Below are 18,865 nucleotides of genomic sequence, written 5' to 3'. Positions count from 1 at the left end.
ATATATTTGTCGCTAAATGAATAAAAGATTAATTCTATAAACGTCACAAAGTCCTTATATTTCCACGAGTCCATCACGAAAGTCGGAAGGTTTGAATCGTGTATTGCTACGTATGTATCGGCAAATGTTTGATAGAGTCCACTTATCTGAACGCGAACGAAAAACCATAGATACATATGTAGTAGGGAGAATTGGATGGACTATCCACTTATAATGAACTGTTTGTCTTCCGACGAGTCCGCGTAAACGAGGTTCTGTTTCGAATAAATAAAGCAGTGGCCGCTCAAAGTGAAATTAATATATTTAAACGCGTGAACGGATTGTAGAGCACGCAGCTTTTGCGTGTGGATTACGTCAATTGAGAATTGAATTTATATAAAATAAGTGATCAATGCTGTACTGCGTTTAACGTTGAGTATATAATTAAACATACACGAGCGTGTTATGGATCAACACAGTAAATGTTCGCAGTGACGCAGAGTTCGTGCAATCATTAATTGGCGAGACATGCATGTGCGCGGACTTTTGAAGATATTTATCAGTTGTAAAATGCTGCGTTCAGATCAATTTTGTTTACAACACATGTGACTAGCCCATTCACAATTATTTCGATTGCACAAACCTTTTAGTAACATATTTTCTCAGTGGTGAGTATAATTTTGTAATATGTTATATCTCTCTGTGTACAAAGCTGTTAGAAAAAGTGGCTCAAGTTTGATAGATATTTCGCGATTAATGTGTCACAGAGCAGTCATACCTACAGACTATAATCATCAGTCTACACACTCGTAAACTCTGGTGAATTTTTTAAAATCTTGCAAGGAAAGAGGAATCAACTGCATCTTTCTGTTATCAGAATGAAATAAATCAAAAAGACACTCATACTTGAAATCACACGAGACGATTACTGCACGGCTGGTTTATACATCACAAATTGGTAAGTTGTATAATATAGAATAAATTAGACAATAAAATATACAGATAAGCAGAACCTGTTTTTGATGTGCTATATTAAGAAGTTGTACTTTGTTCTTGCTTCTTTTAGACTTACTGCACTGCCACTAGAATAAATTAATGTTAGTGTAAAGACATTAAAATTTATAATTAAAATAAATACAATATATTTTATTAAGTCGCATAAGCTTTGTATGATTATTTTTAATGGATTGGATCAAGAAATTACGTGCTAAAAGGTAAGATAAAACAGAACTATAGCTACGTACATACAATTTTATTAAACATTATAATTAACATTATAGATCCATTGTTCCTACGGATGATGATCTAGAAACTGTTGAAGAGAGAAATGAACGATGGAGGAGTATTTATGCAATTTATTTTACTATGTTTCTTATGTCCCTTGGATTCAGTATCATACTGACTGGAGTGTGGCCATATCTTGATAAAGTAAGCACGATGAAGGGGTAATAAAAATGTATACATATTGGTTCAATATGGCCCTGGTCATTGATTAGCATGATATTTGGAACAGTGGGAGAGGAGGGGGAAGGACCCCAAATATAAAATTTTAGCTTCAGGAATTTATTGGTCTCCATGGATATTAATGAAAAACTTTTAGTACTACACATTGAGATCAGTGTATACAAATGTTACCAATACATTTAATGATGCCTACCTAGATATTACTAACACAGCTGTCTTCACAGCAATGACACAGCAATGACAATGACACAGTAGTTTAATGGATTGTAGTTTGTAGTTTTATGGACTTAGTTTTTATAGATTGTAAACGGGACACCCTATACCCTATAGTGGTGTTACAATCCATAAAAAAAAATTGTCACTTGTTCTCAAGGAAGATTAAGAATGATCAAGCTCAAGAGTTTTAAACGGGACACCCTGTATACAGATACTGAGTCACCGGCTATTGAACTTTATGGACCATGGTTATGGACGAATAACTATTAGGTCAGTGCAAAAGTTCGTGCCTGATTCTTTGTTGTATTTTAATACGAAACCGGGCACAAAATTTTGTGCTGATTTAATACTACACAGAATACAATTATGCGTCGCTTAGCAACAGGATTACGATAATGAACTTACAATTGTCTAATTATATTATAAAATGCGATCCATCGTTAAACGAATCGTCGTTAGGCAACGCATGACTGTGTTACACAGAATATCGTGATGATCCAAGACCGCAGCCATATCGACCTTCATCCACATATTATGACATGTAATGATGTATTTGCGTTGCAGTTGGACAAGAATGCAGGCAAAGAATTTATGGGATATGTTGTTGCAGCAAATCCTTTGGCGCAAATGTTATTTTCCCCCTTAGTAGGATGGTGGGGAGATAAAAGGGGCTCTATAAGATTACCCCTTCTATCAACGCTAGCCCTTTTTACATTTGCATCAGGGTTGTATAGTGTCCTTGAAATCTTGCCAGGCGATAGGAAAATGTACATGATAGCTGCTAGATTCTTGGTCGGAGTTAGTTCTGGTTAGTATTCTATTCATTTCTGGTATTATAATTTATGTGCACCTTGTACTTTTATACTTAGACTGCGGATGCTCATGCATATTAATATGTAGAAATTGACATACGAAGACTAGAATTAAGGTGTAACTCGATTTATACTAGGGAACACTATCGTAGGTATTGTGAAATTAAGTGAGGAGCTCTATTTTAAGAATGCTACATTAAGACATTGAACAAAATGTGAGACTGCCAAACTATAGTGAAAAACAATATGTCGATCGATGTTCCCTAGTGTAATTTCTATCTTTTCAATAACGTAGGTCATAACATATGATATTGTACAATTTTTAGTAATAGCTTTAACTTCTTTAGTATAAAATCTTTTTTGTTCTCATTTTTATAAACATTCGGAGGTTTTGCAACCAATTGGAAAAAATTCAATATTTAAATGTTCCTTTAAATATAGCGCTAAAAACCGTACATTTTATATATTACAACTACATATATCATTATTTTATTTGTAGCCAATATTGCAGCAGCAAGGTCTTACCTTTCTGCAGCTACGAAATTTGTAGAAAGAACACATGCGGTTTCTATGGTATCTCTTGCACAGGTAATGTAACTTACTACTATTTTGTTTGTACATAGTTCTATGCGATTGATCGTATAATATCCTAATTTACTAGGTACTGGGATTTGTGGTAGGTCCCGGATTGCAAGCCGCAGTCACACCTCTCGGCGAACATGGTTTCTATTTTATAAATATGCCTTTTAATATGTATACTATGACTGGTTGGATAAATGTGATAATGGGAATTCTTAATTTTTCATTGTTTCTTCCATGGAATTTTAAGGAGCATAGGATTGCCCTACGAGAAGCTATGAAATCTCAAGGAAAAGCGACGGGTAAAAATTACTTTAATTAAGTAGTGTACTGTAAGTAGAAATAGATTCTAATGAACTAACCGAATGGTTGTTGCAAAAACCGCAGAAGAGGAAGCATTGAAGTCTGTAAAACATGATTACCTAGCGAATTGGACATTGATTTGTGCATTCTTTGTCTTGGTATTTAATTTCGTCCTTCTCGAAACGTTAGTATAATCTTTTTGATCTTTTTGATTTAAATTTTTCGCTTTCTTTATCTTTTTGTTCAACATTTGTCTACCTTCTTATTAGTCTGGGTACTTCCTTGACTATGGATCAATTTGGTTGGTCAAAGAAACAGTCTTTGCATTATATGGGTCTATTAATGAGCGTTGGTGCTATTGTATCTTGCATTACATTTGTTATGATTGAACCACTGTGTAAAAGGTATGGATATTTTATAGAAACTGAACTTTGTAAGCGACATGTCTCATCTATTATTTCAACGTAATTAGATTCAATGAACGCAAGGTGATGCTGTGGGGTGGATTTTTCTTTATGATAATTGGGAGGATTTTGTACATTCCGTGGGGACCGGATCCTCCGCCAATCGCGTACGAACCTCGTAAGTGCGAAATTAAATATTCAAGTTCTAATATAAAATAATTTTCCATGAATTTTTATTAATGTTACAGCATTCAATAATGGTACAACAGATATCGATGCAACAGAAGTCTTAGGGTGCCCTAGTAGTCAAAAGTGGTGTCTTTACACACCTCAACTCACGGTCACACAATTCTTTATCGGCTATGCTTTCACCACTATAGGCTACCCGTTGGGGGTTACCTTAATACAAACGATCTTCAGTAAAGTATTAGGACCACGACCACAAGGTGTTTGGATGGGTTTTATGACAGGTGCGGGATGCGCATCTCGTGTTTTAGGTCCAGTATTTATTAGCGTGATATACACACGTTATGGAACGTACCATGCTTTTGGTATCACTGGTCTAATGCTAATATTATCTATGTTGTGGTTACAAATCGTGGACAAGCGATTAGTACCTCCTAAACTTACTTCAAAAGATGACACGAAACCTGATGCAGAAATTCCATTGGTACATCTTAAATCTAACGACACTCAAGCAACGAACGATATTGAAAGAAATAATATAAACGCGGAATGTGATAAGGTGTAGCATTAGTTATATTTTTCGTTTTGTGTAATTTTATCTTCTTTTATATATATATAAAATAATATAAATATATATTTATAATACATATATATATCATATATATGATTATATATATATTTTATATATATACTGTATAGAGATTTATGCGTGAATGCAATTGATGAAAAATACTGATACTACGAAGTACGATATTTTTTATGAATATTTACAAGTTTTTCATACATATTTCACAATGATGAATATGTAAAAAAACGATTAACAAATAAATGTAAAATTAATGGAGGTGTATGGGGAGAAAAGAAAATGGGGAAAAGAAATGTGATTGTCGCGTTTTAAAGGTATTAACGGTATGAAATTGATATAAGTACAAAAGATTTTTAACTGTTTGAACATATTAAAAGGACTACGTATGTTATGAATTTTATATAGATAATTATTCTTGTTTCGCATAGTCTTAAAGTCTAGAAAAATACTTGTAACAGTAAAGACTGATATTTACACGAATTTATTAGTATCAAATTTAAAAGTAAGAGCTTGCATAAATTCAATAGTTTCAAATTACTTCCATTAAACATTCGTGTTCGAATGTACTTAGCAAAATGGAATGAGATTCTACAGAGTTATTCTTCAGCCATGCTAGCAAACAATTGCAATGAATTTTACTTAATAGAATAATTTTGTTCTTAACACAATCTATGCATACCCTCTTGCCAAAATTGAAAGATTGAAAATTTGACAATGTCGAAGGGAAAGAATATATAAAAGAGCAGGAGTGTTATATTTTGATTATTTCCAGTCATACGAATTTTTAAGCACATATTAAAAAAAGCTCGCAAAACATACTCAGTTTATTAATATCTATTATTGGAAGTTTCAATCGTTTATCACTTGTATTTGTCTACACTGCTTATATAAATATTGTAAAAAAAGATGCGAATAAAGTTTCATGGAAAGAGCTACAAAACGAAGTTGTAAATGCATACATCTGTGTCACTGCATGCTTCTGCACAAACATGAGATTGCGGAATTGTTAAAAATTACGAACGGAAAGGACTGTTAACGTATACCCTTAAAACTAAACGACACGAATGCTGACACCTTACTTAAATAACACTTACACTTTACAGTTAGTCTTTCTTCTTTGGTTTTTTAGGATTGCGCGATCGAGATTTAGCTTTACAAAGGGGACAAATCGGGGCGTTTCTATGAATTTGTTGATGGCACGACAAACACGATTTCATTGGCGGTGGCTGTTGCCTGGAAACAAAAAGAGGAAATATAGAGGAAGAAGGAGTACGCTGTACTGCATTTATGTATTTCTGTTATGTATCGTTGTTCCCAATTGATAAGAACTAGACTGCAGATTTTTATGCAAAATAAAAATTGTCTATATCTATTGTAAGAACAGGAGTCACTTATGAATTTCTTTTTTTCTTTAATACTCAAAAGGTCAGTAGGTCAGAAATATGTAATACGTCGATGTTCTTGAATTCTTTGAAAAATTGCAATTACTCATGTGTAAAATCCATAGTCTAATAAGAACTGTTGCAATTGACAGAAGTGATTCGTGTATTACTGTAAAGTAGGAATTAGTATGTGCATGCGTTGTTAGATAAAAATATAATATAAAATTGAGATATACCAGAGGTACCTGAATGTTGCAGCAGGTGGACCTGGTGCTGGGGGTAATGGTCTTGGTTCTGGTTTACTTGGACCTTGAAGGGGTTGAGGGGCAAGGAAAGGTGTGGAACCACCTGGATGACCAGGATGGTGTAAAGTGAGTGGAGGTAACAGATCTTCACCCCGCACTTCCACTCTCCATTCAGCCTTTTGCATAGGACGGTCAAAGTAACTGCGAACAAACCATCTACACCATAAATGTCTAACTTTAGATAATATTATTCTTGAAAAGAAATTCATTTCATTTAGACTTTCAAGGTTGCATACCCCCTTAAGGGGGAAGCCTGGTCACTAAGTTTAACCCATTGCATTCGACTACTATACTAAAAACTACTATACTATAATTCAAAACAATTCCTACATTACTACTGCCTTAGTATTTAACAAATTGCTAAATGTTCAAGCTTGGTGCGAATAAATACATTCAATTTAATGCGGACAAAATGGAAAAGGCTATAAGCAACGAAAATTTTCTAGTTCAGATGAAATGTTGGAATTCTGAAATCAAAAAAGCTTGAAAATGGTTGAAAAGTCGATTATTAGATATTTTCCAATGAGAAAATTAGTACATATTCCTCGAGTATGAAATGAATTATCCTAAAAGTTTAAAAAAGAAAAGCGTCATAGTTTCTCAAGACAAAAATCATCTCATTTTTAATATTTTAAACCAAGCTCCCCCCTTAAGTAACATTTAGGAGATTAATATACTTACTCTGGCGAAATAAGATCAGATTCTGTTTCATACAGTTCTGGTAACCTTTCCAGTCCCAGGAATTCTCTGCGCATACGGTCGATGTCATGTTTTAAGGGCTGATAATCATTATTATGAATCAATTTTGCAGTCTCCCTGGCTTTGTTCCTGGCTTCCTCTGCCTGTTTAATGACAGCCTCCATCTGGAATAGTTATATAAACAATTATACCTTTTATTTCTTCAAGTACATCGATAGACCTATATCTAATCATACCGCATTAATGTCAGCATGTATTTGCCGTAATTCCTCTACATGTGCCATTTTCTCTTGCATAAGGAGGTCCATTTCCTGTTTGTATTCTAATAAGCATTTCTCTTCTTGCTCAGTTTGTTCCACTTCCTGTAGGATCCTTTGTTTCATTTTTTCCAGTTGGAGGGTCTTCGACCTAGACAAACACAAATTACAGGCAATTATTAGATATTTCCTTCTTAACGATCAGGTAGCATAGAGATACACTTATAAATGTACGATACAGGTATGGAATTCCCCTCAGGATGTAATTATTAACTCTGCAAAGAGACATTGTTTCTTGAGTTATCAAATTTTTCTAAAAACACTATAAAAATTTTCTGAAATATTCTTGGGTGTCTAGTTCAAGGCTACAAAATTGAATTGGTCAAAAAAGTTAAAAAAAAGTTTCACATCTACAATTATTTTACGATGTTTTACATTTACGATACAACAAATTCTGCTGGACTATTGCAGAGTCTTAACGTGTGTTTTCTGCATCTTTATCACAGATAGGAATTATTTGAAACATAAAAAAGTTATGTACTGTGCTCTATGCAATTCGTAATTTTCTTACATCGCGTTAGGGTTAACTCTACAAACTTTTTGAATAAGGGTTAAATGTTTACTTGATGTCCTTCAGTGCTTCCAGCTTTGCGAAAATCACAGTAGTTTCCGTGGCGGACATTCTGGTACGTTTCCTCGATATTTTTGTTTAGGGAAGCCCTGTCAAAAGGAAGACAACTTGTTTATGAAATAGATGCAGTTTGATCTGTCGGTGATGCACTCTTCGTCAAGGCATCGTGGATCGAATATTTTTCACGGGATCGAACAACGACACTATACGGTCATTATTTTCATTTAAAATCGAACGAAATAGTCGCGACGTAATCGTACTTCGAAAAAATTAATCAACACCGTTGACGCGCGACACAATGAACCATTATTCATGCCATGAACCATGAGAGCTGTACCATTGTAGATAAGAAACAATCAGCGTTTCTTTTCCTTTGAACAAGCGCCCTACAGCGACTCGTTAAGGAACTAAAATAAAAACCGCGATTTTTTAAAAGCACACGGTGTTAGATACAAGTTTGTTCACTAATAAAAAGTTTATTAGTGGTTATCTTCCTTGTAAAACTTCCTTGCAAATGAGGGATTCTGTATGTAATTTTAATAAACAATTGCAACAGATTCCTGATATGAGCAATTATAAATCAATCGTGATCGGATTAGAAAAATTTTTGACAATTGATTGGATGATAAGATGATTCGATTAGTAAATCGTGTCGCCTATGTCTATAATCTTGTCGGTACTGATAAGTCAGTTTTGTGCGGAGGCAATCATCTACAATTAAAACTTTCCGAAATAGGGTAAGGGACCTAATTCCTGTGATTATGTTAATTTACTTATTTTTAAAGCATAATGAATATTAAAAAAGAAATATATAACATATATATTAACTGATTTTAATGAAAAGAATTTAATATCTCTCATTTAATATTCATTATGCTTTAAAACAAGTATAATTAATATAGGCACGGTAATTGGGTCCTTTACCCTAGTCCCTCATGGAAAGTTAAAATGTTGCAAACTTGATAACCATTTGGGACTCTTTTTGATGCATCCTCTACAAAATACTACAAATATCTAGCGTTTCATTAGACAGATTTATTTTCCATGTTTCACTTATTATCTCTTCGCAGACCTCTCCTTATTATATTTTCTGATCATTTGAGCATACTCATTTCTTTTTATAAAACAAGATTATATACCGAAGAGCTAAAACGAGGAAAATTTATTTGGTGTTATTTGAGAATAACAATTCTTTTACCATCACAGAAGTACTATCTACAAAATACCACAAATATCTAACATATTATACGACAGATTAATTTTCGCTGTTTTACTTGTTACCTCTTTGCAGACCTCTCCTTATTATATTTTCTGATAATTTGAGTACACTCATTTTCTTTTTATAAAACAAGATTATATACCGAAGAGCTAAAACGAGGAAAATTTATTTGGTGTTATTTGAGAATAACAATTCTTTTACCATCATAGAGCGGTATTCGTTCGGAAAGGGTTAATTTTCGTCGCAAATGTATTAAATTCGTAATCTGTTTGCCAACGAACGTCTCGGCAGCCGACGCAGGATGATCAACGAACGCGCGATGGATCGCCAGAAGAATCGATTAGGGATTCCGTCAGATCGGTATCGAACGCGTTAACGAATCTGCCGTTAATCGTGAAATCGTTTAGCGTTGTTCTTCCTATTATTTAACACGAGCTACCGATATGTCCGTTATCAGACGGAGAATGCCGGTATCGTATCCGATCGGGCCGCGTATCAGCCGTTAATAGAGTGCTCGTAGGCAAGCATGGTAAAGGATGCTCGGTCGGTGGATCGTTAGGATTGCAGTCCGTCATGGTTATCGGGCTGGCTGGATCGTGGGTGTAGTTCGCGGTGTCGAAAAGAGTGATTAATCAGTTCTGATCGTGGTCGTGCCGGGCTGTTTATCAGCTCGGTGGCGGGACCGCGTGTACCAAATCGGCGGTCGTTATCTGTGCCGATTTTCAAGGAGGCGGTGAGGGAAGGAAGAGCGAGAGAGAGGGGGGGGGGGAGAGAAAGAGAGTGGTAGAAAGAGGGAAAGATAGCGAGCAAGAGGAAGAGGGACGTCAGCTATGACGTCCTCGCAGAAGAGGACGAAGAGGAAGAGGTAGGAGATGGCCGGAGTAAGCGGGGATTGGCGAAAACGAAAAATCGGCAATCGAGGTTGGTGTTGGGGCTCGCCGCGACGGCCAGTCGTCGGGCCGAACTTTAATGATAATCCAGATAAGGTGGAGAGCTGAGAAAAATCCGCGGCGGATACGTCGCGTTGGCCGACGGCGACGGCCTCGTCTCTCCCCCAGCTTTTCGTCGTTCGCCGCCCGGTTGCACATCAGTCCTCCTCCTACTTAGCGCGGGAGCAGAAACTTGTGCAGTTCGTGTGACTAAGCACCGACAAACTTTCGAGTGTCCCCGAAGCTCTCCGCGGAGCTGTGAATATAGGACAAAGGAGAGTGGCCCGGAGAGGAGAGCCGAGTCGTCGACACCCGGCTTCGACGGCATCCACGGAGGGGAACCATTTTTCCGCTTTAACGGGTCCCATCAGTCTCGACTCGCCTCGACTCGCCGCAACTCGCTACCACTCACCCCGCACCGAGAGAAAAACAGTTTTCTGCACGGCGGCATCATGGGGTCCAGAATGGGCTCTCGAATGTAAGTAAATTCGTAACGACCGGTTTCCCATCGGGCCCCCAGCTGATCCGAGTCGCGAATCTCTGCCGGTCGTCGCGCGAGTTCGCGGACCTCGCGTTCGAGCCGCGCGAACCACGGAATTCGAACTTGTTCCGCACCTCTCGCGGGTCATTAGGCGTACGCTGGTACCGCGTAGAGATCCCGAGTTACCTGTACGAATATACAGTGACCCCTACTAACATTCGAACGCTTTTAAAAATCGTATAACTTTGTTAACATCGGACCATACGACTTGGATTTTCTTAAGAAGTTAGCACAATTGGTTTGCTACGTAAAGTGAAACAAATTTTTTACAAAAATTGCAACTGGTCGAAATTGCAGAGAAAATACTAAAAGTTGTATTTTGCAAGAAAGTGGAGCATACGAGGGTCAACCCCTTGCACTGCTGTTTATTTTGTGATTGTAATGATTAGAAATTCTTCGTCGTTCAGAATTTCATAGCAAACAAAAAGATAGTTTATGTTTATTGTATGCCTATGTTTTCTCCAAAGGATATGTATCAACTACAACAATATAGAATTTTATTTTGGTTTAAATTAATCACTGTACGCCACTATAGTGGTTTCCGTGGAAAGCATCAGTTTGAACGGTAACGCCACTATAGCGGCTTTTGTGCCTTCCGTGGCCAGGCGCGCCGTCCCTGGCAGACAGAGTTGCGGACGAGCGCGCCGTACCTGGGAAGTTCAGTTGCGGACAACCTTTTTACGTGGACTTACATTGAAAATTTAGAAAGTATGGTTTGCAGATTTCTATGAATTATACATATTCTGAGAATTTCAATCAAACTTAGGCAACGTTGCAATGAGCTGCAGATGTTTCAAAATGATCACATAAGGGCGAAATTTCCTGACAAGGCCAAAATTCGGTGACTTTCACTCTTAAGTTTTCATCGTTAAACGTTTGTAGCTCAGTGCAACGTTGTCCGATTTAGATGAAATATTCAGAATATGTATAATTGATACAGATGTACAAAACGTACTTTTTAAATTTTTGGATATAAGCCCGCGTAAAAAGGTTGGAAAATGCAACTGTTAGTACTTTCTCTGCAATTTCGACCAATTGTAATTTTAATCGAACATTTTTTTCACGTTATGTAGCGAACCAATTGGTCTAATTTCTCAAAAAAATTCAAGCAGTATACTCCAATGTTGACAAAGTTATACGGTTCTTAAGAGCGTCCGAATATTAGTGGGAGTCACTGTAGATATTATTATAAACAATCTAGTAGACGAGACCTCCCGGAGGATATTCTCCTCGCTCCTGTGCTGTTCAGTTTGTAGATCCTCGGCAACTCACGATCTCAGTAACAATTTCCGTGGCCGTGAGCGAAGAAATTCCGAAATTTTTGTGTTTACACTCTTCCGAAAGTAAAAACGTCGAAGGCAACGATCAAGAAAACTCTGCCTCACAATCGCAAGCGTATGAGTCTCCGACTTACTCGCTGGAACAGAAAAAGGATTGGTTCTTTATCAGATTATTTAATGATGTTTTCGACGGAGAAGCATGAAAGAATTGTTTTTCTTTCTTTTTGCAGGTGTTTACTTCGTAAGATTGTGTTGGGAGAACGTTAAGCTGTGTCCACACTGAACTGGATTTTATTCATGGAATAAAAGAAAAGGAAGGCAAAATGTTGCTCGATGTTGCTTCGGTGTGGACACAGCTTGAGTATTAAATATTTAAATATTAAACTGAACTTTATATTTTTGAGATACTGTGCTTCGAGGAAAAGCGATAGTATAAAAATTTAACCTGCCCCACGTTCGTCGAGCGTGGAACGATAGTGCGCACGAGACGATCATAATCGGATAGCGAGATTATTGTCCGACTCGTCAATCGATCGCGTAGATCTTTATCGGGAGCTCTTGATTAGAGCGGAGATCGCCATGCTTTGCTTCCTTTCTTTTCACCTGAAATACTTAATTTCACTATCATATTATATCTCCCTCATCTCGAAAAAAGAATATCATAGACGATTTACTTCTTCCTTCAAATTAGAAGATCTTCTGAATTGTTAATGTACATTTTCACTCCGAACCAAGATAACTCAATCCGTTTAATCTCACCGCAAAACGTTTAAGTATAACCTTATCTCCTACGACTGAAAAGGATTTATAAAACGCCTAGCAGAAAATAGCAGACCTTCTGAGTTCGTTTGTGCATTGGAAAATCAAGGACCTTCGACCAGCACAGGTTGATCAGAATTTCTAACAAGCGCGACACAATAGAGTGCAATAAATCTTGACGTTGACCCTCGTACGCTTCTTTATAAAAATGCACAGAAGATTGCACAGACGCAATCATGTTTCACTCGTAATCCTTTATTTTAACCCTCTTGACAATACCTGGATACTTTTTGTCTTCAAACATTTTTTGCTCTTGTTGGCGAATAACAAAATTGTTACAGATTCCTTTCTTGGTTATATAAAGATTGACTCACATTTCTAAAACCTCAAAGCCTACAATTTTATCGAATTTTTTTCTTCTCTTTTATTGGAATTTACATTTAGATTTTTATTACAATACGGATGAACATATATTTAATATTAAATATATTGTATATTTAATATATTATTTATATATTTAATAATTTCCCACAATAAAACAGTGTAATATTTTATTGAACGTGGAAAATATTAGGTATTGACGTAAGGGTTAAACAAGGAGATCAGAGGGGAATACAAAATTGGACAGTATCAAAATCAGAAAGTGGAGCATACGAGGGTTAACCACTGTTATTTATTTTGTGATTATAATGATGAGAAATTCTTCATCGTTCAGAATTTCATAGCAAACAAAAAGGTAGCTTATATTTATTGTATGCCTATGTTTTCTTCAAAGGATATATATCAACTACAACAATATAGAATTTTATTTTGGTTTAAATTAATCTCTTAAGCACTGTGCGCCACTATAGTGGTTTCCGTGGAAAGCATCAGTTTGAACGGTAACGCCACTATAGTGGCTCTTGTGCCTTCCGTGGCCAGGCGCGCCGTCCCTGGGAGATGGAGTTGCGGACAATCTCGCCGTACCTGGGAGATGGAGTTGCGGACAAGCGCGCCGGTTAATAACTAGACTGCGAATCTTTATGCAAAATGAAATTATTTTACCTGAATTGCAACGAAATGAAGTGAAATGGAAATTTATTTTCTTTCTTGTTATGTTTAGCAGATTGAAAATAATATAATAGTATGTTTAAATTTTTCCAATATTTTTGCTACTTAAAATTACACCTACTAATTCTGCCATAAATGCATAAAATCCGCAGTCTATTAATAACATACATATTTATTAGACTCTGTTCAGAATCATTCTCTCGTGGAACAGGGAGGAGCGTGTCGATGGAAGGCCGTAAAAAGTTCAAGCCCTAAATCGTCGATCGTAGTTCGCATAATGGGGCCGTTGTACCATTCGCGGGATGATCGACGAGCGTGCGCGCGCGCGCTCGAGTGAATACTTATCAGCGGTCACGGACGGAGCTCGTCGTGGCTGCGTGTTCCTTTTTATCTGTCGGTCGGTTTTCTCTTTTATAAAACACTGGCGCGCGATACGTGTACACGTAAGCGCTTAATCGACCACGCGACGCTAATAAAGCGTTACCAGGACGACCCCCGGGCAAAAAAGAAGCATAATGCGCCGTCGGTTCGTGTGCCGGTCGATGTCTTTATCCGACGTGGCTCGAGATCGGTCCGCGATCAACGAAACCGAGCCGTTCTTTTTCATTTTCAACGAGCGATCGCGACACAGCGAATTAGTAATTACAGCGATGAGCGCACGCGCGCACAGGACCCCGGGATGAGCGAGTGAATGTCGCAAGAAAATAATTGGCGAGGATTATGTCGCGCCCGATGGACCGCAGACGATCCCAAAGAAAATGGCGGACCGATCGTGCCCGCATAACTCCGGGACCCTTTATCGATCGCAAACGCCACCGCTCTACCGTTCAAATTCCGCGCGTATTCATTTTATTTATCTGTAATGACCGGACACGGAAGAGCATTTCGAACACGGCACGCTTTTAAACTTTTAACGACCCTCTAATATTTCACTCGCGAGCGCCCCGCCCTCTCCCCCTTGATCGCGCTGTTAATTTTCATTTTATTTACTTTCCAATGCGCCCGGCCCCGGACGCGAAAAAACATTAAAATGCCGTTCCCATTAGCGGCGTGTCGTTTTACGTTCGTTTCCGGTGTCGTCCACTTAACATCGCAATAAACAATCGTATTTTTTTTCATATTTCCTTTTTACGAAAGATTTTATTGGGCGATTCGGCCGCGACGGACGTTGTTCTCGAACTTACAGCAGTGTCGAACGTTAAAAAGCAATTAAAGCGGACGACGTCGAGAGGGGCGCGGGTTCATTAGAGCCTCGATGGCGTAAAGTGTGCGGCGAACAGAAGACAGTGACAAGAGTAACGAGGATGAGACGGTAATGGCGCGGGATGGTCGCGCAATAAAACACAGATGCGCGGAAAATGTCGGCGATGTCGAATCGGTCTCCTTCGTGAAGCACTGATTGTTTTTAATCTCCTGTACACACTATTCAGTTCGAACCCATACGCTTGTTTTTAAAAAAAGTTTTGTAATATTCAAGTGTCCGATACTTTATGAACATTTTACATTGCGTTTATATGAGTATTCGTAAAGTAGAATGGAGATACAGTGATTTTTCTATATATGTCGCCAAGGCCTGGATAATAAACGTCGCGGAACTATCCCCACCACCGCGGGGTATACTTCGTGAGGGGCCGCAAAGCTCGAAAGGCCTTGGAAGCCGAGGAGTGCTGTTTAAGAGTGTAAATTGTCCACCTTTATTGTAACTGATAAGTATAAAAATCGACCCCCAAATATAGAAATCGTTAAAAAATAAAATGTGCATACCATGACGTAAAATGTTGCAGAAGAGGTTCTCTTGATCAGCACTTCAGGTATCTAAGAAGAAACATCTCAACTGTCGCTGAACGAATGATCGATTAACTCCTCGATGAACTCTTATGCGCTGCGTCTTATCTAAATTCGCATCTACCGATATCTTGGACGATAGTAATTTCTCAATCGATTTCACCTCGCACAATTAGAATCCTACGCTGTTTTGGTTGAAGCTGAACTTGGATTAATAATCGATTAGAGTTGCAAATCATTTCACTGGAACGGCTTCGGGGTTTTCCCGGAAATTACTGTTCCTTTCACCTTAGGCATTCCTCGCCTCGGGAGACTCGTCATAGTTCTCGTGCCGGCTGAATCGTGATCGCAGTTGTCAGACATTTCGTTCGATGGTGAGAGAATCCGTTGCGCTAATTGCCACGGTTATGAGAACACGAATCCCCAGACCCATAAACAGGCTTTAAAATTCCGCAAACGATTCGAAGGCCGGTTTTGAGATAGCGTTAAACAGTTGCTGGGATTAGTCAGCGAGGTATAACGGCAAGGCAAATTCGCGGAGCCTCGTAATTTTGCTATGATACTAATCGAGACGGTTTAGTGCTCGGTTTAGCGGGCCTGTGCAGGTCAGAAAGAACATTTAACTCATTTCCCTTGCCACAATTATGATTCTATGATCTTTAATTTAGATTTATCAGTACTGGAAAATAGACGTATAATGTTTGACAGCGAAGTATTCACACCTTGCCCTCATTCATCAATCATGAGGAATTTAATATTAATATATCATCCAGAAATTTGCATATCGTTTCCCGCGTGAATCACTCGATTGGAACAACCGAATGTTCGACAATGCCAATAATGTCTATTCGTCCGTCGATATGCAGTGTCGAGTTTAACACGTGTGTAAACATTTTGACTAATATTTTGCACGACGCTTATTGTTGACGATTTCTCTCCTCGCCTATGCGTCCCCTTATTCTTTCTTATTTGCGTATTTCGATCTATGTTTTCTATGCACCCCTTCTATATTTTTTTTCTGTTTTTCTAGTGGGCCCTTTCCTTATTTTTTGTTTACAATACAAACCCTTACCGTCAATAATTTTCTATGGAAGAATATTTTTTCCAGTACTCCCTTACTGTACTTCATTTTTATATTTTTAATCAGTTCTTTCCTTAAAAGAAGGTTAAACTTTCCCAGGTACCTTTAAATATAAAATTTAAGACTGAACAATCCAAATGTTCTAAAAAAGTTAAAGGAATTAAATTTTCGCAATTATCGTACAATACAGGGTGTTCCACCTAACTCGAGCATCTAAAATATCTTGCTTGTTTTTTGTGATAGAAAAAAATTACAGAGGAAAACATTGCTTGGTTGAGGAGGGCAAATATTATGATAGGCAAACAAATTTGTTCAAGGTTATATTTTTTGAGATTTCAAGGTCATCGAAGTTTTTTTAAAGGGAATTATATATTTTTATGATCGCTCTATGATAGCCGAGGTCAAGACGAATCATACAGAAATCTTCAAGATCTTATAAATAACTTTTCTTTACTTCTGCGCACGCATTCGCTGTTTGTGATTTGCACGTTTCCAGCACGTGTCCTCGTTGGGAAAAACTGGATAATAATAATAAATAAACCCAGCCGGTTACGTCAGGATGACTTTCACTCGACTTCAACGTCCCCGACCCTAACAGCTGAATGGTTATCGAACCCTGAACCCCCGCCAGCGTCCTCTCCCCGTTTCTCGCTCGATGCACCGCGGGGCCGTGAAAAATCTGCAAGGCCCCCGGAACGCGTGCGAATGCGAATCACGCTCGGGAATACCAAGTTCGTGGCAGCCTCGATACGTGACTAACTTACTCGCGTTGGTACAAAGTCTCCGCGCCGCCGTCACGGCTTTTGTTCGCTTAGATTAATTTTCGTCCGGTGGGGTGAGACCGGGCAAACTGAATAACCGGCAGGGCGAAGTTAGTTTCGCCGCCATTGAGAATCTCTGGCCGTCGCGAGGCGTGTTTTTATTTATAAACACTCGTTTCTGCTGATTTTCGTTCATTACCCTCGGCCGTGCTCTTTGCTCCCGTTGATAAAAGCGCACGGTGATTTAATTGCCTGACACGTGACAACTATTCGCCGAGATTGTTAACACTGAAGGAAACGTTTCGTGTGTCTTTAGAATGTTTACCAACGGTGAATTTTATTCGTAATTCAATTATTTATGCGCAATAAGAAAGCCTTTCTCGTTTAATTTACGCGTTTCACATAAGTGTTCATACAAGTCTTTGCTTATTTCATTCGTTTAAACGATCAGAGTTATTAACGTTATTATTGGATAATCGATTTTGCACTTTGCACTATCTTTTAGTTCATTTCGGAACAAATGAATTGATATTCAGTAATGTTATGACTAGACTGCGGATCTTTATGCAGAATAAAACTTTTATACGTCAACTGCAATCTATAGGTGCTAAGTAAAAATTTATTTTGCTCATTAATCATTTTTGTATGTTGAAAATGGTATATCGACATTGTTAAACTCCTTTAATCTTTCTACTGTTTTGAATTGCACCTACTCATTTATGTCATAAAATCCGCAGTCTAGTTATGACAATCATTTTTAAATAAGTTAATAGTGGCGGTCACCGGTGACAGTCAATGTGTTAATAGGATTTTCTATCTTTCTGCTGTACCAAAAGGAAGCTGAAAAGTCATGCTTTATATAATAATCCTAAGAAAAGCTATCAGATTAAGTGACACTATGAGCAAGTTGTAGGCTCACGATTGAAATTGTTATTGCTGTTGAGGAGTTATTAACACTAAGCTTATGGGGCCCGTCAAAATGACGGATTCTTTTTAATTTAAAATTATTAAGATTTTAAGGATCCATACATGAGAAATTATTTAGTAAATTCCTTTCTTTGGGTGCATGTTATTTTAAATATATTATATTATATATGAAAATTGGGTAGCACGTTCTTGTTATTTTTATAAAGTAATGCAAAGTAGTCACTTTTAGTGCTCCGTAAACCTAGTGTTAAAAAATTCTTAGCCATGGACTGCAGGCTTTGAAAAATTAGTAAATCGCCTGTTAATGACGCAGCATGGTTAATAATATTTAAATAATTGGTTGTACGATACCCAAAGTTGTGGCAAAATCACGCCCCCAATCTTCCGCCATCTTGGATCTATCGCTTAAAACTGAACCGAGCCGATTTCGCAATATAATCGAACGGTGTTTTCGCAGAGGAATCATGCTCGTTTAACCGGAAGATAGGCCTGTTTGTGCAGGAAAAAGGGAAGCTCGTATTCCGGGGGCACAGTCGTCGTGGAACGATTAGTGGAACGGTGTTCGAGTTCGTGTAAATCTTCGACAAATGTGGTTTATCGTCGCGCAAACAGCCCGTCGTCGTTTCTTATAATGAGGGCAGGCCCCTCTTCGGTATGGCCACGATAACGTCCACCGTATCGTCTGTATTATTTTTCTTCCACTTCTGGCCGAGGCTCGCTTTTTCATTCG

At 37.9% G+C, this 18,865-nt stretch overlaps 3 protein-coding genes across 7 annotated transcripts in view; 2 read left to right on the top strand and 1 right to left on the bottom strand.

Annotated features, from left to right (window-relative positions):
* The first annotated feature begins 167 nt into the window (after positions 1-167).
* Cln7 (CLN7/MFS domain-containing 8) lies at positions 168-5,915 on the top strand. Its single transcript, XM_076805683.1, has 12 exons — positions 168-647; positions 857-937; positions 1,046-1,193; positions 1,260-1,407; positions 2,224-2,467; positions 2,971-3,059; positions 3,133-3,352; positions 3,438-3,537; positions 3,623-3,757; positions 3,826-3,935; positions 4,006-4,502; positions 5,659-5,915. The coding sequence occupies exons 3-12, from the start codon at positions 1,162-1,164 to the stop codon at positions 5,677-5,679; spliced, it is 1,596 nt and encodes a 531-aa protein (XP_076661798.1). The 5' UTR covers positions 168-647; positions 857-937; positions 1,046-1,161; the 3' UTR covers positions 5,680-5,915.
* LOC143365481 (zinc finger C4H2 domain-containing protein) lies at positions 4,918-8,152 on the bottom strand. Of its 5 annotated transcripts, none has more exons than XM_076805699.1 (5): positions 7,770-8,152; positions 7,152-7,323; positions 6,898-7,079; positions 6,148-6,372; positions 4,918-5,762 (listed from the first exon to the last, which is right to left on the bottom strand). In XM_076805699.1, exons 2-5 carry the CDS (start codon positions 7,296-7,298, stop codon positions 5,633-5,635), a joined length of 684 nt encoding a protein of 227 aa, XP_076661814.1. In that variant the 5' UTR covers positions 7,299-7,323; positions 7,770-8,152; the 3' UTR covers positions 4,918-5,632. The 5 variants fall into 5 exon arrangements, with proteins under 5 accessions (XP_076661814.1, XP_076661809.1, XP_076661811.1 ...); XM_076805694.1 differs by having other exon boundaries at positions 7,796-8,151; XM_076805696.1 differs by having other exon boundaries at positions 6,157-6,372; positions 7,796-8,151.
* Positions 8,153-10,117: 1,965 nt separating this feature from the next.
* The window catches only part of LOC143365473 (organic cation transporter protein), a 568,421-nt gene continuing 559,673 nt past the window's right edge, over positions 10,118-18,865 (top strand). Inside the window, exon 1 of the mRNA XM_076805681.1 lies at positions 10,118-10,429. Coding sequence (XP_076661796.1) covers positions 10,404-10,429 — 26 coding nt within the window. The 5' untranslated portion in view covers positions 10,118-10,403. The remainder of the gene's footprint in view (positions 10,430-18,865) is intronic.

Source organism: Halictus rubicundus, chromosome 2, assembly GCF_050948215.1.
Source record: "Halictus rubicundus isolate RS-2024b chromosome 2, iyHalRubi1_principal, whole genome shotgun sequence".
Lineage (NCBI taxonomy): Eukaryota > Metazoa > Arthropoda > Insecta > Hymenoptera > Halictidae > Halictus > Halictus rubicundus.
Note: the sequence above shows the minus strand (reverse complement) of the source record. Positions and strands in the feature narration are given on the sequence as shown.